Source organism: Staurois parvus, unplaced genomic scaffold (genome assembly GCF_062004578.1).
Source record: "Staurois parvus isolate SC_StPar_1 unplaced genomic scaffold, SC_StPar_1.0 ptg000008l, whole genome shotgun sequence".
Lineage (NCBI taxonomy): Eukaryota > Metazoa > Chordata > Amphibia > Anura > Ranidae > Staurois > Staurois parvus.
The window spans coordinates 1,303,228-1,330,752 of NW_028317804.1; the positions used below are offsets into that span (position 1 = coordinate 1,303,228).

At 41.2% G+C, this 27,525-nt stretch overlaps 1 protein-coding gene across 3 annotated transcripts in view; it reads right to left on the minus strand.

The window, feature by feature from the left end:
- The window catches only part of CASKIN2 (CASK interacting protein 2), a 115,379-nt gene that overhangs the window by 6,031 nt on the left and 81,823 nt on the right, over window positions 1-27,525 (minus strand). For all 3 annotated transcript variants that reach the window (XM_089668769.1, XM_089668760.1, XM_089668778.1), the window contains 14 exons: window positions 25,087-25,182; window positions 24,803-24,933; window positions 23,353-23,461; window positions 23,148-23,256; window positions 19,567-19,661; window positions 19,346-19,463; window positions 17,109-17,231; window positions 15,752-15,870; window positions 15,618-15,663; window positions 14,128-14,201; window positions 2,654-2,764; window positions 2,468-2,569; window positions 1,698-1,836; window positions 101-1,615 (listed from right to left, as the gene is read on the minus strand). In XM_089668769.1, coding sequence (XP_089524895.1) covers window positions 101-1,615; window positions 1,698-1,836; window positions 2,468-2,569; window positions 2,654-2,764; window positions 14,128-14,201; window positions 15,618-15,663; window positions 15,752-15,870; window positions 17,109-17,231; window positions 19,346-19,463; window positions 19,567-19,661; window positions 23,148-23,256; window positions 23,353-23,461; window positions 24,803-24,933; window positions 25,087-25,182 — 2,887 coding nt within the window. The remainder of the gene's footprint in view (window positions 1-100; window positions 1,616-1,697; window positions 1,837-2,467; window positions 2,570-2,653; window positions 2,765-14,127; window positions 14,202-15,617; window positions 15,664-15,751; window positions 15,871-17,108; window positions 17,232-19,345; window positions 19,464-19,566; window positions 19,662-23,147; window positions 23,257-23,352; window positions 23,462-24,802; window positions 24,934-25,086; window positions 25,183-27,525) is intronic.

A 27,525-nucleotide genomic window follows, 5' to 3' on the forward strand; every position in this document is an offset into this window, starting at 1 on the left:
AATGACTAATAGTTTAACTGGTTGCCATCTCTCAATTTGACACTAAGCTTTCTTTTTCTCAATTTTATATTAACAGTATTTAATTTTTGGGGTACCATACCTTGTCTGTTTGTATGGTCTCCAGCCATCATCTCAACTTTGCCACGTTTTTCAAAGCTCAGTCCTCTCTCAGACTTTCCTATTTTAGTCACCACAGTTTCTTGCAGACCATTTAATATGATTGTGCCAGTTTGTACAGGGGAAACAGGTGATTGCAGCTTCTCTTCAACACATGCATCTTTTTCTTTGATTTTAGGCCTCCTCTTTACAGTGTCAGACTCTGTGAGGTTGAATTCAGGCTCTGTGTTGACTTTTGGCATAGTAACTGCTGGTGGCACTTTAAGGTCAGTGTTTGGTTTAGGACAAATCTGGGGCTTAACACCTACATGTGGCCGAATTGCTGTCTGAGAAAGTGCTGGGACCTCAGTGTTTATACGCGGCTCTATTTTTGTTCCTGGAAGTTGCTGAGCTTCAGAAGTGCCCTCCAAATTTAAAAGAGGAGATAGCACTGCTGGAGAGAACAGATCTGCATTGATCACAGACTCTGCTTTAGATCCTGGAGGTTTGGGTCTCTGTTTGATAGTAAGGTTTCCTTCCTCTGCAAAAGGAATGCTTTCGCTTGAGCTGTGTTGTGATGGAACAGTTTCTTCTTTGCTCTCCTCTTGTCTCACTGTGAGTGGCAGAGATAACCTCTCCCCAACACCAGCTGCAGACTCGCTCACAGTTCTCCTTCGTCCACCAGGGCTCTGAAAAACATCTGATTTGCAAACATCTGCTGTCTTTGACTCTGGCCCTCCCTCTATATGGGCCACCAGGTTTTTAACCAAGTTGGGCCCACTAGAAGGTGGGCCATCAACACTAGACATAGAGCTAAGTCTCTTAGGAGGTGGAGGAGGTGGTCCTTTCCGGCGTGCTCGTACAGCAAAAGAATGACTCCGCTGTACTTTTTTCTCAGGCTGTCCATTTGTCAGGGAGCTGCGGCCAGGTCGACGAGTTAATGTAGCATAAGAGCTCAATGCGCCACTGCCTGAGGTGGCACCCTTGTCCTCTTCCTCTGGCTCTCCATCTGACAGTGCATAGCGGCAAACACTTAGTGACCGCTTTTTCATAGAGGGCTTTGGAGGTGGTGGAGGTGGCTCCGGTTTAACTGAACACCCATTGGGGACTCTATTGGGCCAATGGGAATGATCCATGCCCTCAGGCAAATTCCTCTCTGGCAAAGTGGAGTCCATTGCTTGAAATGGAGGGAGCAGAGGTGGGTTTGAACCTGTTGAGTCTTGGGAGTGACCAGAGCCCTGAGACCGGGAACTGATACTCTCCTGACTATAGGAACGCCTAGTAGCACACAAAAAGTCACCACCATGCATTAGGGCATTCTGCAGTTCCCGGCTCAGTTCTATGTTCTGAAAAGTCTGCAGCTTAGGTGTGGTAGGTGGTTCTCCATTTTCAGAGGCTTCCACAAAAGGTACAGTAGAGAGGGATCCTGGCTTTCTGCTTCTCAGGGTTCCCCCTATTGTGTATCCTTTTTGAAGGTCCAGCAAGCGTTTTACTCCTAGCAACAACTTCTTCTGGTGTCCTATCGAATGAAAGAGAAATGAATGAAAAGACTTAAAGAAAGTTGGGTAACACTTTTCAGTGATTAATTGACATTGTCTTACCTAGTCTTAATATTCCAATCTCTTGCAGGCCTTCCCATGTCAATTCTGTCACACTGCTAAGCGATTCATATCCATTTTCTGTAAGCTGTTTATGGTACTCAGGAAGTTGCAGCTGAGTTAGCCAATCCCCCAAGTCTACCTAAATATTTAAAGAGAAAGGATCCATTAGGTAACAAATCTTAAAGCAGGATTTTAGGCACAAAAAATGTTATTTTCATTTTCAGATATATTCCTCAGGACATTGGTTTGCTTTGTGTGCACCAAAGGCATTTGCAAATCCACAGACTACCTTGCAAAAGAGGCAGTGACATCATCACGGTGCTGTACAGAGTCTGCACAGAGCAGGAGTTTGGTTGGGGCTGCAGAACATTACAGAAGGTGGCGAATACAAGACCAGTCACCCTGCACAAGGAGCGAGAACAGCAGTGACTGTGTATTTGTTACAGGGGTTTCCTGTAATAAAGACCAACGCACACCAAAATTTAAGTAAGAATGCACATGGGACTTCCTTTCTATTCCAAGGTTCATCGTTAAGCCGTCGAATTCACAGTCAAATATTAAAATGCATCTGCAACTATTTTGTAAAAAGTAAAAACCATTTTACAAAATAAACAAAAAAAAAACATATGGAGCCCAATCCTCCGCTTGGTTATTTCAGAGCATTAGATTATGTATCTGTGGTTACTGTTATTAATATGATTTTAGTGGTTGACGCATTGTGTATTCCTAGTCAAAGGCATTATCATAGGTAGGTTAAACCGAATCCTCACTGGCATTTTTTGTGGTAGCCCATCTGCTACATTCAGCTTGCCAATCTCTGTGGATATTTTCTTCCTGTGTCCCGGCTTTGTCACACCAATGGCTGTCAGATCCTGAAGAGAAGGGACAGTTTAACATATTTAAATGGATGAACAGTCAGAATAAGAAAACTGCTTTGAAGCAGCAGCTGCTCTTACCTCTGGAGTCATTCGGCTGATTGTTGAAAGGTCATAGCCTGCAGATAAGAAGTTCCCAACATACATGTCTAGCTGGAAGCTACGAAGCCAGCAATAAATAAGTTCTGCATCCTGAAAGATTGAAGGTAGGTCAGGGTCATAATGCGCAGGGGAAGCAGTGATGAAAAATAACATTAAAAGGGAAATTTTAAATATTGGTGAAATAATTTAATATAGCAAGAAATGGGAATAGAATGAAACTGCATACAATGTGGCAATTCTATGCCAACCAAGTGCAAATCACCCACTGCATAAAAAGATTTCCAGCACCTAAGGCTTTCATTAAAAAAAAAATCTCCTTTTTCTATGGCAGACAAATCCTGGCAATCTGCTAGTCCTCTAGTGTAGACATGTAGCTTAATGTTTCTAAACTGCTGGAAACAGATACATGACTTTCAAATCTTTTTTGATTTTTAAAGCTGAAATCCAGAGGAAAAAAAAGGGGGATTTATCCTTGCAGTGTGTTCCCTTCCCCATTGCAAGGGTTAACTGCTGCTTTTGCCCAGGGGATGATGAATAAAGTAATATACTTACCTTATTCCACACTTCTTCACTGCCTGAAGCTCTGGAAAGCTCCTAGCATTCCCCCATACAATATAGGGTAGCTATAACCGTGAGCCCGGTCACACAAAGAGAAGAGGTAAGGTAGAGAAATTGCCTTATTCATCAACATGAGCAGGTAACCCTTGCAATCTGGAGGGAGACCCACTTCAAAAAAGGGAAATCTTTTAGTGGTTAGCGTTAAGGATCTTTGAGAATGAATTGATTTACAGTAAAAGCAGTTCGAAAGGACAGGGATTGCTTGTTTCAAATTTCTTTTGCTGCTTGTTGAGAATTTGTAAACCTTAAGGGCCAGTTCACACCACAAAAATGCATTCCAGTGCAGTTTTGATGCAGTTTGCCATGTTCCAGTACATTTTTGTGCAGAAAAAAAAATGCAGCATGTTTCACTTTGTTTTCTGTACTGGAAGCTGACTGCACTGGTGTGAAGTAGGGCCATTGGAATACATGGACAACACAGTGCAAGTATTTTTTTAAGCAGAAAAAAAAACAAAAAACACTGGACTGCATCTAGTGTGAACTAGCCCCAAGGCTACAAGCACACAGGAAGAAAAAAATGCCACTTTTACATAGTTAGTCTGGCTAAAAAAAAAGACAAAAGTCCACCCAGTTCAACCATTAAAAAAAAAAAAAAAGTTATAATCCTACACCCACAGTAGATCCAGAGGAAGGCAAAAAAAAAACCAAAACAAAGCATGATCCAATGTGCTCCTGCAGGAGCAAAAATTCCTTCCTGATCCCCTGAGAGGCAATCAGGTAATCCCTGGTTCAACTTTACCTATAAATGTTAGTATCCAGTTACAGTGGGGATTGAAAGTTTGGGCACCCCAGCTAAAAATTTGTATTAATGTGCATAAAGAAGCCAAGGAAAGATGGAAAAATCTCCAAAAGGCATCAAATTACAGATTAGACATTCTTATATGTCAACAATAGTTAGATTTTATTTCCATCATTTACACTTTCAAAATAACAGAAAACAAAAAAATGGCGTCTGCAAAAGTTTGCGCACCCTGCAGAATTTATAGCATGCACTGCCCCCTTTGCAAAGCTGAGACCTGCCAGTGTCATGGATTGTTCTCAATCATCGTCTGGGAAGACCAGGTGATGTCAATCTCAAAGGTTTTAAATGCCCAGACTCATCTGACCTTGCCCCAACAATCAGCACCATGGGTTCTTCTAAGCAGTTGTCTAGAAAACTGAAACTGAAAATAGTTGACGCTCACAAAGCTGGAGAAGGCTATAAGAAGATAGCAAAGCGTTTTCAGATGTCAGTATCCTCTGTTCGGAATGTAATTAAGAAATGGCAGTCATCAGGAACAGTGGAAGTTAAAGCAAGATCTGGAAGACCAAGAAAAATATCAGACAGAACAGCTCGCAGGATTGTGAAAAAAACAATTCAAAACCCACGTTTAACTGCACGATCCCTCCAGAAAGATCTGGCAGACACTGGAGTTGTGGTACACTATTCCACTATAAAGAGATACTTGTACAAATATGGTCTTCATGGAAGAGTCATCAGAAGAAAACCTCTTCTACGTCCTCACCACAAAAATCATCGTTTGAAATTTGCAAATGAACATATAGACAAGCCTGATGCATTTTGGAAACAAGTTCTGTGGACCGATGAGGTTAAAATTTAACCTTTTGGATGGAACGAGCAAAGGTACGTTTGGAGAAGAAGGGGCACAGAATTTAATGAAAAGAACCTCTGTCCAACTGTTAAGCATGGGGTTGGATCAATCATGCTTTGGGGTTGTGTTGCAGCCAGTGGCACAGGGAACATCTCACGAGTAGAAGGAAAAATGGATTCAATCAAATTTCAGCAAATTTTGGATGGTAACTTGATGCCATCTGTGAAAAAGCTGAAGTTAAAGAGAGGATGGCTTCTACAAATGGATAATGATCCTAAACACACCTCGAAATCCACGGGGGATTACATCAAGAGGCGTAAACTGAAGGTTTTGCCATGGCCTTCACAATCTCCTGACCTCAACATAATTGAAAATCTATGGATAGACCTTAAAAGAGCAGTGCGTGACAGACAGCCCAGAAATCTCAAAGAACTGGAAGACTTTTGTAAGGAAGAATGGGCAAAGATACCTCAAACAAGAATTGAAAGACTCTTGGCTGGCTACAAAAAGCGTTTACAAGCTGTGATATTTGCCAAAGGGGGCAGTACAAGATATTAACTCTGCAGGGTGCCCAAACTTTTGCAGACGCCATTTTTTTGTTTTCTGTTATTTTGAAAGTGTAAATGATGGAAATAAAATCTAACTTTTGTTGACATATTATAAGAATGTCTAATCTGTAATTTGATGCCTTTTGGAGATTTTTCCATCTTTCCTTGGCTTCGTTATGCACATTAATACAAATTTTTAGCTGGGGTGCCCAAACTTTCGATCCTCACTGTAATGTCTCTTCTGCATTAAAGTTGCTTACCTGCCTGCACTGTTCACTAAAATAATTTTATGTAATGCCGAGATAACTGAACTCCTGTGTGTAGTATATTGTGCGTAATATATATTATATATATATATATTTATTACGCACAATATACAGTGGGGCAAAAAAGTATTTAGTCAGCCACCAATTGTGCAAGTTCTCCCACTTAAAAAGATGAGAGAGGCCTGTAATTGGCATCATAGGTAGACCTCAACTATGAGAGACAAAATGAGAAAAAAATCCAGACAATCACATTGGCGGATTTGGAAAGAATTTATTTGCAAATTATGGTGGAAAATAAGTATTTGGTCACCTACAAACAAGCAAGATTTCTGGCTTTCACATACCTGTATCTTCTTCTTTAAGAGGCTCCTCTGTCCTGCACTCAATACCTGTATCAATGTCACCTGTTTGAACTTGTTATCAGTATAAAAGACACCTGTCCACAACCTCAAACAGTCACACTCCAAACTCCACTATGGTGAAGACCAAAGAGTTGTCGAAGGACACCAGAAACAAAATTGTAGACCTGCACCAGGCTGGGAAGACTGAATCTGCAATAGGCAAGCAGCTTGGTGTGAACAAATCAACTGTGGGAGCAATAATTAGAAAATGGAAGACATACAAGACCACTGATAATCTCCCTCGATTTGAGGCTCCATGCAAGATCTCACCCGGTGGGGTCAAAATGATCACAAGAACGGTGAGCAAAAATCCCAGGACCACACGGGGGGACCTAGTGAATGACCTGCAGAGAGTTGGGACCAACGTAACAAAGGCTACCATCAGTAACACACTACACCGCCAGGGACTTCGATCCTGCAGTGCCCGACGTGTCCCCCTGCTTAAGCCAGTACATGTCCGGGCCCATCTGAAGTTTGCTAGAGAGCATTTGGATGATCCATAAGAGGATTGGGAGAATGTCATATGGTCAGATGAAACCAAAATAGAACTGTTTGGTAGAAACACAACTCATCGTGTTTGGAGGAGAGAGAATGCTGAGTTGCATCCAAAGAACACCATACCTACTGTGAAGCATGGGGGTAGCAACATCATGCTTTGGGGCTGTTTCTTTGCAAAGGGACCAGGAGGACTGATCCATGTACAGGACAGAATGAATGGGCCATGTATTTTGAGTGCAAACCTCCTTCCATCAGCAAGGGCATTGAAGATGAAACGTGGCTGGGTCTTCCAACATGACAATGATCCCAAACATACCGCCCGGGCAATGAAGGAGTGGCTTCGTAAGAAGCATTTCAAGGTCCTGGAGTGGCCTAGCCAGTCTCCAGATCTCAACCCCATAGAAAACCTTTGGAGGGAGTTGAAAGTCCGTGCTGCCGAGTGACAGCCCCAAAACACCACTGCTCTAGAGGAGATCTGCATGGAGGAATGGGCCAACATACCAGCAACAGTGTGTGCCAACCTTCTGAAGACTTACAGGAAATGTTTGACCTCTGTCACTGCCAACAAAGGATATATAACAAAGTATTGAGATGAACTTTTGATATTGACCAAATACTTATTTTCCACCACAATTTGCAAATAAATTCTTTCCAAATCAGCCAATGTGATTGTCTGGATTTTTTTTCTCATTTTGTCTCTCATAGTTGAGGTCTACCTATGATGCCAATTAGAGGCCTCTCTCATCTTTTTAAGTGGGAGAACTTGCACAATTGGTGGCTGGCTAAATACTTTTTTGCCCCACTGTACTACACTGTGCATGCATGGAAGTGATGTCATCTTGCCCCAGTCAATTAAACCGGCTGGGGATTGATACCTGGAAGCTGCCCGGGAAGAAGATGTTGGGATGTTCCTTCAAGGGCAGAGGGAGAGAAGGCTTTTTCGGTCTGTCTTTCAAGCCTCTTCCACTGGTGAAAGAGGCAGCTTATGCCACCAGCAGCACCCTTGATGAAATTATGAAAAGTTTGTCTAAAGAGACACTGTCACTGTCTATTGAAGGGCACAGATTGAATACTTTTTTTACAAGTGTTGCACAGTACAGCAATTTAGCTATAAGCTGACAGACGACACACAAAAGAAATGAGAAGGAAGGCTTCAAGCAAACAATCACAGCTGAAATTTAGTGCTATGCCATCAATCTGATCCATGTATTCTAGGAACAAGGAATCAACCTCAGCAGTTAGATTTCTTTTAAAGGGCTTTTGAATAGTCAGACATGGTTGGACAAAATAAGGTCAAATCTAATTGTGCAAAAATGAGGAGGTGGAGACTCAGCTCCTTGCACAGATCAAAAGGGCTGGACAGTGATTATAATGGGGATTTTAACGACCCAGAAATTGATTGGAGTAATGGTACTGCAGGAACAGTCAAAGAGCAAGCCCCATGTGCTAGTCTGAATATTTTATTTTTCATTTTGCTCATCCAGTGATATTCCAAGTTCCCTTTCTCATTTCTCCATATAAAGGGGGGGAGTAACTTCCGTTATTGCAGTAAGGATTTTATAAATTCGAGAAGTACCATGCTTCCCAGCCTTGCTTGCACTAAACAGTTGTTCAAATTAGTTCAAATCCACCATTAACATCAAGCACATACGTGAAAAATAAAAACTCTCAATTTTAAGAGAGCTAATTTTCCAAGGCTGAGAGCTGTTCTCCAAGACTTAGACTTGGAGGGAATATTGGCATCAATGAACACAACACAGAAATGGGAGCTCTTCAGAAAGACTGTATGTGAACACTGCAAAATATATTCCCATGGGCAAAGTTTTAAAGGGTAAAAATCAAACTTATGTGGCTACGGCCAAAGTTAAAAAAAGTTATAAATAAGAAAAGAGCTTTTATTACATATAAAATGAAGGAACGCTATAATCGTTTAAACATTTCAAAGAATAAACATTTCAAAGAATATAACAGAATATGCAAAAAGGAAATAAAGGCTGTAAAAATTGAAAATGAACGACAGATTGCAAAAGAGAGCAGGACCAACCCCAAAAAATTCTTCAAATATATTAATAGTAAAAAAGGTCCAGTCCAAGCATGTAGGCCCTTTACAAAATAATCTAGAGTGGGTGACTGAGGACAAAGAGAAGGTAAATTTATTAAATACCTTCTTCAGCTCTGTGTATACAAAGGAGCATGGGGGAGCTTTTGTCCATAATCGGCATGGTATTGACACAGTTCCAGATGATCCACATTTGCTCATAATTGATATGATCCAAAAATATGTAGACAGAATAAAGGTGAATAAAGCACCTGGACTGGATGGCATACACCCACGGGTCCTTAATGGCTTTGAAATGACAGAGCTCAATTCTTTGTTTCTAATTTTTAGGGACTCCAATGACTGGCATAGTACCACTGGATTGGCATAAGGTCAATGTGGTGCCAATATTTAAAAAGGGGTCAAAAACTTTACCAAGTAATTATAGACCTGTTAGTTGAACTTCTGTAGTTGGGAAGATACTGGAGAACTTAATAAAAGACCACACAGATAAGTTTTTGCTGGAAAAAAATATTTTAAAGCAACAGACATCATGGATTCATGAAAGACAGAAGTTGTCAAACAAATCTTATTTCTTTTTAAGAGGAGGTGAGCAAAACCTTGGACAGAGGGGTGGCGGTGGACGTGGTTTACTTGGATTTTGCAAAGGTGTTTGACACAGTTCCCCACACACGGTTAATGTGTAAGGTAAAGGTCTACAGGCTTGGAAAAATCTGTATGTTAAATGGATAGAAAACTGGCTAAAACATCGTATTCAGAGAGTAGTGGTTAATGATTCATACTCTGAATGGTCTAGGGTTGTCAGTGGTATACCCCAAGGTTCAGTGTTGGGACCCTTACTTTTTAATATATTTATAAACAATATAGGGTCTGAGATTATAAATCCCATTTCAGTCTTTGCAGTTGACACCAAACTGTGCAGTGGAATAACGTCCTTACAGGATGTCTTCAACTTACAAGCCAACCTCAATGCACTGTTTAATTGGGCAACTATGTGGCAAATGAGGTTTAATGTTGATAAATGTAAGGTTATGCACTTGAGGACTAATAATATGCATGCATCATACATACTAGGGGGAGTACAACTGGGGGAATCAATGGTGGAGAAGGATCTGGGAGTTCTGGTAGATTAATAATGGCAAGCTTAATAATGGCATGTAATGCCAAGCTGCGGTTTCTAAACCAAAAAAAACCTCTTGTATTAAAAGAGGTATAGACTCTAGAGAAAGAGAGATAAACAATCCACTGAGCTGGCCAGAACCAACTCTTGAGGGGGAGTCTATTCCACATTTTCACAGCTCTTACTGTGAAGAAACCTTTCCGTATTTAGAGATTAAATTTATTTTCCTCCAGATGTAAAAAGTACCCCCTTGTCCTTTGTGATGACCTCAGGGTGAATAACTCTACACTGAGTTCACTATATAAGCCACTGATGTATTTATACATGTTGATCATATCCCCCCTTAATCTCCTCTTCTCAAGAGAGAATAAATTTAGTTCCTCTAATCTTTCCTTATAGCTGATCTCCTCCATGCCTCGTCAGTTTGGTTGCCCTTCTCTGTACTTTCTCCAGTTCCCCAATGTTATTTTTGTAAATTGGTACCCAAAATTGAACTGCATAGTCCAGATGAGGTCTTACTAATGATTTGTACCGGGGTAATATGATATCTCTTTCTCTGGAGTCTATACCTCTTTTAATACAAGAGAGGATTTTGTTCGCGTTAGAAACCGCAGCTTGGCATTGCATTCCATTATTAAAAGAAATAGCAGGCGCATAGTGGTTCAGTCCATGTAATGATAATTAAATGAGTAAAGTTCCTGGTAAGACTGGAAATCCAGTAAGCACTCGGGCAGGCTGTGATGGAGTGAAGAAGACTCTGGAGTAGAAGAATAAAAGCAAAAGACACAGCACATCTGTATAATGTATAGTAATTTTAATAAAAGGTAAGTTAAACAACTCACTCATACTTAAGTTTTATTAAAATTATTATAAATTATTCATACCGTTATTAAGCTTGTGATCTACCAGAACCCCCAGATCCTTCTCCACCACTGATTCCCCCAGTTGTACTCCCCCTAGTATGTATGATGCATGCATATTCTTAGCCCCCAAGTGCATAACCTTACATTTATCAACATTAAACCTCATTTGCCACATAGTTGTCCAATTAAACAGTGCATTGAGGTCGGCTTGTACGTTGGAGACATCCTGTAAGGATGTTACTCCACTGCACAGCTTGCTGTCAACTGACCCTGACGTAAGGGGGAAGTCTAAGGACCTTGATAAAAGGTGGGTGGGGGACAACTCTGAAGACCATGATGTAATGTAGGACTCTGGTGGGGACCCTGATGTAAGGAGGGGGGGGGGATGCTGGGGATCCTGATGTAATAAGAGAAGGGGGACTCTGAAGACCCTGATGTAATCCGAGGGGGACGCTGGGGATCCTGATGCAATCCGAAGGGGACGCTGGGGATCCTGATGTAATCCGAAGGGGATGCTGGGGACCCTGATATAATCCGGTTGGGGGATGCTGGGGATCCTGATGTAATGTGGGGGGGGGGTGTAATTTAGGAGGACGCGGGGGCCCTGAAGGAAGAGAAATTCTTGGGACCCAAATATAAAGGGAGGGACTCGTGACCCTGATTTAATTTAGAGAAACACTGGGAACCCCGATTTAATCCAGGAGGACTCTGGAGACCCTAGTTTAATGTGTAGGGAATCTGGGGACCCTGATGTAAGTGTGAGTCTCTGGGGGCCCTGATTTAATGGGGCAAAAATCTTGGGATGTAACCTGTTGAGAAGTAAGGGGGGGGGGGGGACTCTGGGGACAATGATTTAATGAGGGAGCTCTGCGGACCCAGATGCAAGTGGGGGAGGTTTTGGGACCCCAATGTAAGGGATGACTCTGATGTAAGTGCACGGAGCCTGTGGGGACCCTGAAGTAAAGTGGGAACTCTGGTGAAACGCATTTAATGAGGGGAACACTAGCGATCCTAGTGTAAAAGTGAGGAACACTGGGGTTCCTGAAATAAGGGGGAGAAACTCTGGGGACCCTGATGTAAAGGGAGAGACTCTGGGGATCTTGATATAAGGTGGGGGAAACTCTGGGAACCCTGATTTAATGAGGGAGCTCTTGGGACTCTGATGTAAGAGGGGGAGCTTTGGGGACCCTAATGGAAAGGCGGGACTCCGAGGACCCTGATGTTAGCGGGGACTCTCGGGATCCTGATGTAAAGGGGGAGAACTCCACAGATCCTGATATAAGGAGGGGGGCTCTGATGTAAAGAGAGGGGGCTTTGGGAACACTGATGTAAGTGTTTAGTAAAAGAATTGGGGAATTAAGATGATGTGAGGTATGAAGGTGGAGAAATTGGAACCGATCTGTGATGTGAAGGTGCATGCATTGGGGCTCATTTGAGATCTGCAAATGCAGAAATTGGCCCCGATTTGAGGTATGACGATGCAAGAACTGGACTGGTTGGATGTCTGCTGGTTAAGGAACTGGGCTGATCTTCTGTGTGAGGTCCAGAAATTGAGTCTGATCTGAGTTGTGAAGGTGCAGGAATTGGGGTGATCTGAAATGTGAAGGTGCAGGAATTAGGCAGATCTGAGGTGTCAAGGTGCAGACATTACTGTGATCTGAGGTCTATAGCTCAGGAGTTGGGGTGATCTGAGGTGTGAAGGTGCAGGAATCACAGTGATCGGAGGTGTGAAGGTGCAAGAATTGTGGTGATCTGAGGTCTATAGTGCAGGAATTGGGGGGATCTGAGGAGTGAAAGTGCAGGACTGGGGTATGAAGGTGCAAGAATTGGGTTGATCTAAGGTGTGAAGTTGCAGGCATTGGGGCTGATCTGAGGTGTATAGTGTAGGAATTGGGCTGATGTGAGGTGTGAAGGTGCAAAGCTTTATATTTATTTGTTAGTATTATTCAAGTCGCTTAGAGCATTTCCCTTATCATTGAGAGTGTGAAGTTGGCTTCTTTTTTTATTTAAGTAGCTGGTGCCCTCACTTTCTTCGAAAACTATTTTTGGCATACTATGCTCAAAAGGTTGCCTTATCCCTGAGCTGATGTGTCAATTACTCTATAACTAACACGCCTAGCCAAATATTTTTACTTTGAACATATAACAGTTTTATTTGTACACGGTTTTAAACGAACGCCATTTTTTTGTACAAGGTAGAATAATGCAATGTAAACTTCACAGCTTATGATAGGGTTTTTTTTTTCCATTTGTAACTAACTTTTTTTTTTTTTTTTTCATAGTTGGTACACCACTATATCAGCTGCAGCCTGCCAACTGTTTCTGTCACAGTGCCCCTCTCTGTGCTAGTACACAATGACAGCTGAGCCTATTGTGACTTTGTAAACAAAGCCATCAGATCACTATGATTGGCTCTCATAGTGATTACGTTATCAGGAACCATGATGATTGGTTTCCAATTGCTGTATCTGACAGGGCAGTGGTTAGGTAACAGCGCAGTCAAAGAATAAGCAGTGGTGTTTAGAAACTATCCTCTGCCTCAGGGCATCAGGATTAGGAATGTTAAACAGATTTTAGGCAGGAGACAGTTAATAAATGCTAAAATAAGCTCTGTTCCCGTACAAAGAGATGGTTTTAGCTGATCAGGCATGATCCATATAACTTGCACTGAGGAGGGTTGAATGGTTGAGTACCATCTGCCGATCACAATGCATTCAAATGAATGCAGCAACCACACATGGCTTTTAGAAATTAAAAGAGGCAGTAATGAGCTGACATGATGCCTCCCAACCGTCTAGCAAATGACCTCTGAAAAGCAATCCACTGCAAATCACTCTTCAGAGGTCAACACTAATGTAAACGAGCCATCACTCTGCAGTACAAGTTATCAGGAACCACAGCCTGCACATGTAAGATATATGTTGTAATTTTACTGCCCCACAGACATAATATACACAAAGTTTATATAAAGACCAAATCATACCTAAAAATAATAGTAAAAAATAAGACTATAATTTCCCTTCAATAACTTTACAATTACTGAAGCTTTTAAAAAAAAATTCCACCCATTAAAAAAAAGAGCATCCTTAAGCTCCAGGAAAGTGATGTTGTCTAGCCTAAAATGATGACACCAGTGATATAGCCATACTGCAACATTGTAGTTCTGCAGTAAGTCACAAGGAGATAGGCTACACAGCAGGGTCTGATCTATGTTGGACATTGGCGAATGCAACTAAAAACTGCACAGGCATCGGTATTTTCATTACTGCAGTATCTCACTCTAGAAAGTAGCTTTTGGTCCAACATGATGTATGAAAAAAAAAAAACAGTGCTGTTAAAGAAAAGCTGATGAATGCATTTTTGGGAGGGGAAAGGTCCTGTAATCTCTGAGATATAATAAATACCTGCAATAAAATAATCATGTAAACACAGGAAAAGCATGCTAAAGAGCTAAACCATTGATGTTAGACTGTACTACAAATAATTACCTTTCCTTGTAGATATACATTTGGGTCTTTCTCCACTGTGTGACCTGTATGTCCCGTGTGACTTGGTACCATGCCTGAAAATAACAAATTTAATATTGGTAAAATAAAAATGGAAGGACATCACTTTACATGGATAATAAATGACATGAAGCCATGCAGAATTAGGAATGTTACATACAGTTAGGTCCATATATATTTGGACACAGGCACAATTTTCATACTCTTGGCTCTGTATGACACCAGAATAAATTAAAATGAAACAATCCAAATGAATTTGAAGCGCAGACTTTCAGCTATAATTCAAGGAGTTGAACATATATATCAAGTACAAATTTTAGGAACAGCAACCATTTTTATGCACAGTCCCTCCATTTTCATGGGTTCAAATGTAATTGGACAAATGAATATAATTTGGCTGAATCTGGGCTGACAGTATATCTGTAAACACTGCGGAATTCCTCCGGCTGCTTCTGTCTTCTGTCACATCAATAAACACCAATGACCCAGTGCCACTGAAAGCCATGCATGCCCATACCATCACACTGCCTCCACCATGTTTTACAGATGACGTTGAGTGCTTTGGATCATGAGCTGTTCCAAGCCTTCTCCACACTTTTTTCTTCCCATCATTCTGGTACAGATTAATCTTAGTTTCATCTGTCCAAAGAATGCTTTTCCAGAACTGGTCTGGCTTTTTTAGATGTTTTTTGGCAAAGTCTAATCTGGCTTTTCTATTCTTCAGGCTTATGAATGGTTTGCACCTTGCGGTGAACCCTCTGTGTTTGCTCTAGTGAAGTCTTCTCTTGATTGTAGACTTTGACAATGATACTCCCACCTCCTGGAGAGTGTCCTTCACTTGTCTGGATGTTGTGAATGGGTTTTTCTTTACCATAGAGAGGATCCTGTGATCATCCTCCACTGTTGTTTTCCATGGACGTCCATGTCTTTTTATGTTGCTGAGCTCACCAGAGTGTTCTTCCTTCCTCAGAATGTACCAAACTGTTGATTTGGCAACTCCTAATGTTGCTGCTATCTCTCTGATGGATTTGTTTCATTTTTGAAGCCTTACAATGGCCTGTTTCACTTGCATGGACATCTTCTTTGAACGCATGATGTAGGTTCACAGCAATAGATTCCAAATGAAAATATCACACTTAGAATTAACGCCAGACCTTTTACCTGCTTAACTGATGAAGAAATAATGGAGTAGCCCACACCTGGCCATGAAACAGCTTTTGCTTCAATTGTCCAATTACTTTTGGTCCCTTGAAAAAGGGGGGATGAGTACTCTTAAGAGCTGTAATTCCTAAACCCTTCCTCCAATTTGGATGTACATACCCTCAAATTAAACCTGAGAGTGTGCACTTTCAGCCCATATCCATTATAGAACTATAGCTTGAATATGTTTTGGTAAACACCTGAAACAAACTAAAAAAATTGTGCCAGTGTCCAAATATATATGGACCTAACTGTATAACAATGGCCCTTACCAGCAGATAGTCTGTTCTGGGGATCCTCATAGCCAACATGAAGATTCTGAAACAAGAAAAGCAAAAGGAGTCAGTGAACCTAAGGCAGATAGCGAAAGTCACTTATTATAGGATATATGGTTTTATTTAGTTACCTGAGCATTCTCTATGAGCAGAGCTGAGCTCAAGCCACTCCCCTCACAGCTCTGGCCACTCCCCGCACTGCGCACACTGCTTAGACTCCCTTCACTGCCCACACTGTGCCGATCACCAGCTAGGGTTTATACAGAGATAAAATTAAATCAAATATCAGTTTACTATATGAAATTATGCAAAGACAAGGACAAAAATCACATACTGAAATTGTAATGGATTGTTTTAGGCTTTTTTCCTTTTAATTTCACCTGTTGATCCTGCCAATAACACAATTGCTGTCCTAGGGTGGCTGTACTGTATTTGTAGAGGAGCAGTGTTGTCATCCTAGGCTGTTCATTCCTGGTTGGCATTACAGATCACTTCCCCGCATCTTTATAAGATAGGGGAAAGGGGGTTCTGTAGTCTACTCAGGTACTGGACAGGACTGATAACACTGCTTGAGATTGTACCACAGCAGAGGCATAGAAGTAAACATATCCAAACCTCTCAGTACGAGGGCCACATTGAGTTTTTTCAGCCTGTGAATATTTGTAAAATATACAGTTATAGAATAATATAGGAATAGATAGATTTTACTTCAAGGTCCCCATCAGAGGCCCCCCTTACATCAGAGCTGCCGTCAGAGACCCCCTTACATAAAGTCTACCATAGTAGCCCCCCTTAAATCAGAGTCTCTCCCCCCCCCCCCCAAACATCAGAGATCCCCCTTTACATCAGGTTCCTCATTAAAGTCCCCCTTTACATCAGGGTCCCCATTGGAGTCCCTCTTGCACCAGAGTTCCCATCAGAACCCCCTTTACAACATGGTCCCATCACAGCCTCCCTTACAACAGGTTCCCCATTAGAGCCCCTCCCCCCTTACATTAGGGTCCCCACCAAGCCTCTCCTACATCATATCAGTGGTCCGCTTTTGCCTTGCCTACAACATGGATGAAGTCATCATAGCAGCAGGGCGGGAGCTGAGAGGTGGAGAATGTATGGATGGAAGAAGGTCTGTCGTCCTGCTACGGCAAGCCATTTATTGGTTTCTAGGATGCTAGTGGTCCCAGCAACCAACTGACTTAGAGAGGGCACAGCGGGGAAAACATAACTCTAGCTGGGGGCCATATGCAACCATGTAGCATATCAAATTTGGCCCGCAGGCCATATTTTGGAGTGCCCTAGCATAGAGCAAAGGAAGTTACAAAATCACTGGATTTCTGGCAGGATCAAATGATATTTTCTTTGCTTTTACCAAAAAGTTGAACAAAATGTTATTTAACAGAACAAAAGAAATCAAATAAAAGTAGCATATACTTTTCATACACTTTCAGACTACAGCTCAGTGCGGAAGTCCCCCCATTCACTCCTATTTACCTCCGGTTAGCTCAGGACTTATGCCAACTCCAGTTACTGTAACGTATTGACTGGGTAAATGCAGTGGTGGCTTTGACAAACGCTGATGAGAGGGTATAGTGGTGTTACGGGATAGGGTGGATCCTGAAGAGCAAAAATTAAAGTTACTAACTAGAGCAAATAGTACAGTAGATTGACGAACTCCAAGCCAATGAACAAAACAAAGCCAGATAGTGTCTTAAAATAGAATTAAATCCATTGATTTAACAGTTTCTCAAAACAATTATATTCAAGGCATGTCATGAATTGATAACTGTCACAGTTGCTTGTGCCCTCAACCAAATAGTCAAGCCATCAAATGGTTAGTGTCAGATGATCACAGGTGCTGCAACAAGGCAATTGCAGATCAAACAGAGGCTAACTTGTCTGTAAATGTTAGGAGTACTTTGTTCCACTTTAAAAAATAAAAGCATAGTTGACAGCCACTTGACCCTCTTAAACGCCATACAAAATCTTGAGAAATTTCTTATCGATGTGAATGGAATTTCTTCATGTCAATGTTTAATATTTTTATATCTTTATACAGTTGTGATCAAAAGTTTGCATACCCTTGAAGAATTGGTAATATACAGTATGTACCAATTTTAACAAAAACATGAATGAGCAGGCAAAACACATTTCTTTAATTTCTTATGGGATTCAATCTTCAACTGTCATAACAGAATGGCACAATCATAAAACAGAACATGGCAACAAGCAAACAAATGAACTGACCCGTGTTCAAAAGTCTCAATCCCCTTAGTTCCTAATACTGTGCATTGCCCCACTTTGCATCAATGACAGCGTGCATTCTTTTGTATTCGTTGTCTATGAGGCCCCAAATTCTTGCAGGTGGTATAGCTGTCCATTCATCTTGACAAAATCTTTGGTTGCCATGCATGAACTGCACATTTGAGATCTTCCCAGAGTGGCTTGATGATATTAAGGTCAGGAGACTGTGATGGCTTACTCCAGAACCTTCACCTTTTTCTGCTGTAACCACTGAAGGGTCAACTTGGCCTTGTACTTAGGGTCATTGTCATGCTGGAAAGTCCAAGAGCGTCCCATCCACAGCTTTAGTGTACAAGAATGCAAATTGTCTACTAGTATTTTCTGATAAAATGCTGCATTCATCTTGCCATCAATTTTCACAAGATTTCCCAAAGCTCACCCCCCTTCCCCCCATGATAGCTGTGCATAAAGCTCTATTTAGTCTCATCACTCCATATTACAATGTGCCAGAAGTTGTGAGGTGTGTCAAGGTGTTGTCGGGCATATTGTAACCAGGCTTTTTTGTGGCATTGGTGCAGTAAAAGCTTCTTTCTGGCAACTCAATCATGCAGTTCATTTTTGTTTAAGTATCATTATATTGTGCTCCTTGAAACAATCACACCGTCTTTTTTTCCAGAGCAGCCTGTAATTCTCCTAAGGTTACCTGTGGGTTTTTCTTTGTATCCCGAACAATTATTCTGGCAGTTGTGGCTGCAATTTTTCTTGGTCTACCTGACCTTGGCTTGGTATCAAGAGATCCCTGAATTTTCCATTTCTTAATAAGTGAACAGTACTGACTGGCAAATTCAAGGCTTTTGATATATTTTTATATCCTTTTCCATCTTTGTAAAGTTCCATTATCTTGTTACGCATGTCTTTTGAGAGTTCTTTTCTGCCTCCCAAGGCTCTGTATCTAGCCTGCTCAGTGCATCCAAAGGAGAGCTAACAAACTCATTGACTATTTATACACAGACACTAATTGCAATCTAAAAAGCCACAGATGTGGGAAATTAACATTTAATTAATTGCCATTTTAACCTGTGTGTGTCACCTTTTGTGTCTGTACCAAGGCCAAACATTCCAGAGTAAGTAAACTTTTGACCAGGGCCATTTTGCCGATTTCTATTATCATTATGATTTAAAAAGGAGCCAAACAAAGATGTGATAATACATGGCTTCATATGATTACTATCCTTAAAAAAAGTTTTTTTAATATGATCAGTCATAATTTCAATATCAATGCCAAACTTTCACGAGTTCTGCCAGGGTATGCAAACCTTTGAGCACGACTGTATGTGCTTGGTTGATATTTCAGAAAAACTGTAACTTAAAACTGATTTCTTTTAACATTGTATTTGCAAATGTTCCTTAGCCAGGTTCCTCTTTAAGAAATAGATAATCATTGCTCATCTATTTGACAGCCAAATGCTTTCCAGCAAAGATCTCACCAGGCCTTTTACTGATGACCTCTACAATTGCTGGTGGGAAGAAGCCCACCCTATCAGTTCCTTTTTGGGCATCATGGATATGACCTTTCCATCGGCCATCTGGATGTTGTTCCAGCACCTGCAGAGAAGACATTTAAAAAACAGCAGGTTAATAGGAACTTGTCATTTGGTGGGAAGATAATAATGTGGCTAAAAAAGGAACAGAAAAAAATTGTGATTACCGTTATCAGGTCTCCAGCTCGAACATTTAGAGCAGTTGGATCATGGGCATTCCAGAAATCCTTCAGAGCTCGAACTTTGAGAATCCCGGATGCCTCTGTAAGTAGAAGTTGAGAATATTTTTGTCATTGTGATTTTTATTTTAGAAGATTGTATTAGCAAATGTGTAGTATTAAGGCAATATTAGTTCTATTTCAGATTGGCATTTGAACTCTGTTGTACTTCCTAGGGGCTATCCTACAACAGATGTCCCATTCTGACTACACAGCCTTCTCAGCCTTTGACTCTGAACTCCCAAGGGACCTTAAGCTGACCAAACACTGATTGGAATATAGCATGGTCCCAGTATAAACTGTTCAGCAGGGAAAAAAAAAAAAAAACACAACAGGCGTTTAGGAGGTGGCAGGATTGCCTCCTGAACTGATGACAGTGCCTGCTTAGCCACACTCTGAAAAGAGATCCACCGTGCATTTTGTGAACCTAGCCTTTACCTAATGCTTAAAGCGGAACTTCACTCTCAATCAACATGGACAATTTCTAATCCTTATGCTGCTAGCATTAGTAAATGAAGAGGAAAGTATATCATATTTACTTGTTTTAAACCTTTTTTTTTTTTTTTTGCATTTTATCATTTACTTCCTGGTTTCCAAGCCTATGCAAAGGATATCATACATTCCAGGAGTCTTCAAGAGGGGAGGGAGGGTTCTCAGCTCAGCCGATGCCTGAGGTAAGGACAGATGGATTCCAGGATGTAACTGCTAAATAAATCATCTGCCCTTACTCAAGATGGCCACTGCCAGAAATGTCAGGTGTTTTTCAAAATGATTTCTTAGCAAAATAAAGCAAGGAGACATGGATGGATGGAGGAGTTTGTTTTGAATATTAAAAATTAATTCTATGGCATTTTGGTACTCTGGCAGTGCAGTTCCACTTTAAGGTCAAGTTTTCACAGCTGTACTTAAACGTATGCCTGTTCAAGAGCCACGTTTGCTTGCACAGGGATGCGCAGGTGTTCTCTGCGTCCCCATAAAGGCAGTCCCATTCATACCAACAGGGATGCAGCAGCTGCATGGACCCAGACTCTGCTCCTAATTTCACAGCTGTGTGGGTGCAAGTCCCTGCAGACAGTGTGCCAGTTGCAGATTTTCCCTCATTTCCTGTTATGTAAAACCATTACCACCATGACAATAAATAAGGGAAAATATCTCTAAAGGAGAAATATCTCTAAAGCTCTGGATAGCACTATAAACATGACAGGTGTTTTAAGGCTACCTATCCAAAACTAAAGAAAAAAGTTGTGGTCATACATACACATATATTATAGATAAAGATAAAGTTATATGGAAATAGAACACCAATTTAGGAACTTATAAATGTAAAATATATATAAAATTGTGTTCCTCTTTAAAATTAGACTGTGTTAAAGGCATGACTGTATTTTACCCTAAAATTCAGGGTTACGTTAGTTTTATTCAATTACTTTACAAATATTTTACAGCAGCAGAAAATCCTGTACAGCCAGAGTTGTCCTGTACTGTTTGGATTGGTTCTCATGCTACATACTGCCCCAGTTGTGGCTGTGTGCAGCAGCCTATCCTGCAGCTGTATGTAATTGTGGCACGCTTAAAACACTGGATATAAAGTAGCAAAAATAATAATTGATCCTCTGCAGATTTTGTAAGTTTGCCACTAACAAAGAAATGAAGGGTCTATAATTTTTATCATAGGTGTATTTTAAATGATAGAGACAGAATATCAACCAAAAATCCAGAAAAGACACATGATACAAATCTTATAAATTGAGTTGCAGTTCAGTGAGTAAAAAGTATTTGATCCCCTACCAACCAACAATAATTTTGGCTCCCGCAGACTGGATATGTGCTCATGTGGTACACAGATTATTCCTATCAATTTAAGAAGCTGCTCCTAATGACAACTCATTATGTGTATAAAAGACACCTGTCCACAGAATCTCTTTCTTCCTTTGACAGCTCTTTGGTCTTTGCCATGGTGGTGAGGTTTCAAAGGACATCAGGGACAAGACTGCAGACCTGCACAAGGCTGGAAAGGGCTACAAGACCATCAACAAGAAGTGAAAACGCAAAGATGGATCTGGCAGTGAAAGGCATAAAGTATAAGCCCTGACCCTCCCCCCTTTCCTGACAAGCAGCCAATCGGTGCTCATCACACTGCAAGGTCTCTCCCCTCCTTGCTAGTCCCCAGGTGCGGTGCTGGAAACAGGGAGGGGAGGAGGATACATACAGTGCAATGTTAAAATATTACACGTTTAAGTCCCTTTTGTATTTAAAACCCCAGACATTCCTAAAATCACCTCCGATTTAAAAACGGTTTTGGTTGAAAAAAAAAATTTTTTATCAGGACAAGTAGATTGCCATGAGGGACAAGTAGATTGGGGCCCTGATTTAGTCCCTGGACAAGTAGTTTTTTAAAACATTTCCATACCCCTGATGTGAATGATCTCAAGGCAGTTGTGACTAGTCACCAAACAAACCATTGGTAACACAATATGCTGCCATGGATTGAAATCCTGCAGCGCCCACAAGGTCCCCCTCCTCACAAAGTCAGATGTACAGGCCCATCGTAAGTTTTCCAATGAACATCTAAATGGTTCAGGGAAGGATTGGGACAAAGTGCTGTAGTCAGATGAGACTAAAATTGAGCTCTTTCACATTAACTCGACTCGCTGTGTTTGGAGGAAGAAAAAATGCTGACTATGACCCTAAGAACACCATCCCTACAGTCCAGCATGGATGTGGAAACATTATGCTTTGAGGCCGTTTTTTTGCTAAAAGGTACAGGCCAACTTTGCCTCGTTGAGGGGCCAATGGACGGGGCCATGTATTGTAAAATATTTTATTTAAAGCGCTGAGCAAACTGTCGGCGCTATATAAATCCTGTATAATAATAATAATAATTGTATGAGAACCTTCTTCCCTCAACCAGAACACTGATGATGGGTCATGGATGGGTCTTCCAGCATGACAATGACCCAAAACATATCGCCAAGGCAACAAAGGAGTGGCTAAAAAAGAAGCACATTAAGGTCATGGAGTGGCCTAGCCAGTCTCCAGAATTTAATCCTATAGATAATTTATGGAGGGAGCTGAAACTTTGGGTTGCCAAGTGACAGCCAAGAAACCTTAAGGAATTAGAGAAGATCTGTAAAGAAGAGTGGACCAAAATTTGTCCTGAGATGTGTGTAAACCTGGTAACCAACTTCAAGAAATGCCTTACCTCTGTGCTTGCCAACAAGGGTTTCTCCACCAAGTATTAAATCATGTTTTGCTTGGGGACCAAACACTTATTTTACTCACTGAACTGCAACTCAATTTATAACATTTGTATCATGTGTTTTTTTTTCTGGATTTTTGGTTGATATTCTGCCTTTATCATTTAAAATACACCTATGGTAAAACATTATAGACCCTTCATTTCTTTGTAAGTGGGCAAATTTACAAAATCTGCAGTAGATTAAATAATTATTTTCCCCACTGTAACTAGGACAACTGTGGATTTCATAACAATTACACAACAGTAACACGCCCATATTGTATGAAAGTACCTCTAAGAAGTTGTTTGATGTCAGTGCTGGCATGGGTAGTAGTGAACTGGTTGACAATATCCAGGGCGGTCTGATTGTATGTGTTGCGAATATTAACATCTATGCCATTCTAGAAGAAAAGAACAGAGCTGGCTTACTCCTACTGTCCTTTTTGTAATCTAATCAATAGCTGGTATCTCTACTATTTACCATTTCACTTCCTTACCTCTATTAGCAGCTTCACAATCTCAGTCTTTCCACAAAGAGATGCTTCATGCAAAGCAGTGCCCATTTTTGTCACCCTATTAATCTCAATACCAGCTTGAAGGAGTAGTCTGTAGGAGAAGATTTCAGTCAGTAGAACATTTACTGTTCCCTAAATACTTTATTTCATTACATGTATGCAACAGTCTGGTTAGGTATTGTGATTAAAGTATATATCCCTAATTGAATGGCACGTCATTTGCTTAAAAGAGAGGTATGGACTTTCTTAAAAAACAAACCATTTATACTCACCTAGGTCGATGCAGCACATATCTGATACTGCATCTGTCCCCTGCCAGCTCTAAAGTGAGTACTGAGATATCACTTCTCCCCCTCTGCTCTGAGCAGAGAGCCGAGACTGTCAATCACCAGCTTTTTGCTCTGCCCATCCAGCGCTCCCAGGTATACTAAGCTGTCGAGGGGGGCAGGAAGGCAGGCTCAGGGTCTCGGCAGATCGATGAGAGGCTGAGGCAGGTGCTGGTCCAGGCTTCTGGGTGGATCCCCCGACCGGATCTTTTCAGAGTCTGATCGACTGAGTGACGTCAGCCAACAGCAGACTTTAGCTCGCTGTTGGCTGAAAACGAGTCACAGGATTGCAGAATAAACTGCACTCTTGCGATCTACAGAAGTATAGCCAAAATAGCTTTAGCTATATTTCTCTTTTAAGTGTTGTGTATCATATACATTTGCTACTGAATTCCTTTTGATTTTTTTTCATCTTTTGTTACATCCAAGCCTTACTGATCCCCAGCATGCTATCTGCACCCACATCCTATCTAAAAACACTGCAGCAATGGCTGTATGACACCTCTGAGCAGGTTTAAATGATGGCTACAAGAGTGGAACATGCCTATGCATTTAGGATCAGCATAAATATTTGTAGCTAGGGATGCAGCGATAAATTATCGGCCGAAACAGGCTTATTGGCATTTTTCCGATAGGGAAAAAAAAAAAAAAAAGGTGCTTTTGCATTGAAGTCTGTGGGCCACGATTTTGCATTGAACTCCCACAGACTTCAATGCAAAATCACAGCCCCTAGTGACTTTGATGCAAAATCGCAGCCCCTATTGACTTCGATGCAACATCATATCCCACAGACTTAAATGCAAAATCGTCCCCTACTGGGTCCAATGCAAAAATGCCAGCCACATAAAAGTACTGGGATTTTCATTTTGGTGCACCACTATTTCTAGCCTCTACTAATATAGGGTGACAACACAGGAGAACAATGGGAAGACAGGTATGGAGCATTGTCACCCTATAACAGGTGGTTCCTACGTAGGAAACTCCAGGAAGTACTCCTCAAGTAAAAAACAAATAAATAAAATAGTGACATTGGCTACGTTAAAGCTTATATGAGATTTTAGTGATTAGGTTTATACATATACTAAGCAAATGTTTCTCCTACCCACCTGATGACCTCTCTGTGACCATTTTTGGCAGCCAAGTGTAAAGGTGTGGTGAAATTGGGATCTGTGGGATCTTTAGTAACGCCTTCCACAAGAGAAACACATAGGTGACTGTTCAGCAGCAACTGCACCACCTAATGACAGAAACAAGACTGAAAATACCATATAAAAACCACACTGCATGGTAAAGAAAATAAATGGAAGTGATTATCTACATTTCTGACTACAATATATAACGCAGTGAAGGGAGAATGTGATAATGAAACAGTTTCATGCCTCCTTCCTACCTTTACTCTTCCAAATTCACAAGCCAGGTCTAGAGGGGTTTTCTTGGATTTGTTGACATGGCATGGATTAGACTGGTGCTGCAAAAGTGTTTCAGACTGATGGAGGAAAAAAAATATGAAACTTATAAATTGTAATGAAATTTCCTAACTACATGGTATTTACCTTCAATCCCTGAGACACATGCACATGGTATGAGAATATCATTCCCAGATGATCCTCAGACAGAAATTGTGATAAAACATTTTTTTCATCACCATGGAAAACTTGGTACTTATATTGTGAGAGCTAGAAGTAGCTGGTAAAGAGGCAGGGATCTCAGCAGAGCAGTTCAAGTTTGCAACACATGTAGGCACACAGAGGTAAAGTCCGCAGGAAAAAGTCCATGTAAGGTTTCTTTTACCCACTCTATTTTGTTGAATGTATAACACAACGGTCTTCCCTCGCAAGGTGTACATTAAGCACAAACACAAAACTCTCTAACCTCAGTAGCACCACCATGAAACTTTAGAGTCCAGGCTTTTCGGACAACAGGGCTCTCAATCATGTATCAGACCAATAATGGAGTGGTGGCCCAGGGAGCCTACCCACACTTTCCCTGGCAAAACTCCAGAGCCTTAACAGGAATCCTTTCTTCTATGTGTCGCTCTGTCTCCGTCTGGAGCTTTATCTAAAATATTAGCACAGTCTAGGTGCCACATCAATCCCATCAATCAACGCCCTCATTTCTGTCTCGGCTGTTCATCACATGTATTCTATGTGTGTTTTGTAAAATATTGTATGAGAACCTTCTTCCTTCAGCCAGTACACTGAAGATGGGTCATGGATGGGTCTTCCAACATATCGCCAAGGTAACAAAGGACTGGCTCAAAAAGAAGCAAATTAAGGTCATGGCATTGCCTAGCCAGTCTCCAGACCTTAATCCTATATATAATTTATGGAGGAAGCTAAAACTTCGAGTTGCCAAGTGACAACCAAGAAACCTTAAGGATTTAGAGAAGATCTGTAAAATTACCTCACTATAAACGCATTTTTTTACATAGATATAGCTTCCATGCACCAGCGATGTCATTTTTAACTTAGAGTTCTCCCACAAGAAAGTTTCCTTTTATTAATTTTATTATTACATTAATTCGGCTAAAGATAAAAGTATATCATGTCTTCCAATAGTGTTCTTATACATATCACTCCATTAATTGGCATCACTTTCCATAATTTGCAATTTGTACTTTTACATTTGTATTTAGCATGGCTTCAGGACGAGCCGTCTGCTCTGATTGACACCCCATCCCCTGCTAATTACACTCAGCCAGCCTTCCCTGTAGTGGTCTTCTATATAATGTCCGCCGGCCAGGGTTACCAGAGACTTGACAAAGCACAACTGCGCAAAACATGTCATCTTGGTAACCCTGCATACACTCCCAGCTGAAGCCGACGCCGGACACTGCCCTTCGCTTGCCGTGATGACGGTACGCTGGCACCATGTGATTCGAAGCTGACAGGAGGATTCTCCGATCTCAGCTCCCTTGAGAGCGGACGGGTCGTCCTTTGGAGTCACACTGTTCTCTTCAGGCTGGTCTAATTTTATTATAATTTTATTTTTAATTTTATCTCACTTAATAAAGATGCACCTTCATTAAGGTGCTTGACTGAGAGCATTTTCCACAGCGCCTATTCTTTTCAGTTCACTAGAATACAATGACTCTATACATATTGGTTTACAGTCCCTCTTAGTTCCTTTAGGGGCCTCTACTGCACTCACTAAAGACTTTCAAGCCTTTGTGGCCACTCTTGCACTTTCCAATGCTACGTTAAACTCTGATCTCTCTGCAGTCTTGGAAGAGACTGAACCACCAGTCACAGTGACCATCTTACTCAGAAACTGTTCCAGCTCTTACTAATACAGTACTACACTGCATTTGTAAATTAGTCCATTGTGACCAGCCTTGGACCTTTCAGAGCCCATATGGCTGCAAAGACCTTTCCATTACACATGCTAATCTAGGTTTTCATCTGTGCAGACTGGAAGAACTCAGAAGGGTCCTGGATCTCACCTCAGACTGTTGAACTTTGAAAGGAAATATGCTAAATGATGGTATATACCCACTGCAGCTCAACCAGTGACTCACCTAACAAGAAAACCTCTAGACCAGTAGAGGGCGTGCTCACCTTTAAGAATTCTCCCCATAAAGCATTAGTAAACTATGTTTTTGAACTTGTACTACAGGTAAGCCTATAAGAAGGCTTACCTGTAGGTACAGTGAATATCTCCTAAACTTGGGGTGATTAGTAGATATGCACATTGGAAGCAGCCGATGAGGTCACCGGCGCTTCTGCACTGTGCTCAGAACTGACTGCATAGAGTATGTCATCAATTTAGAGTACTGAGCTGTGGCTCCCGTGTGCATGTGCTGGAGTGATGTCATTGCATCTCAGCCATT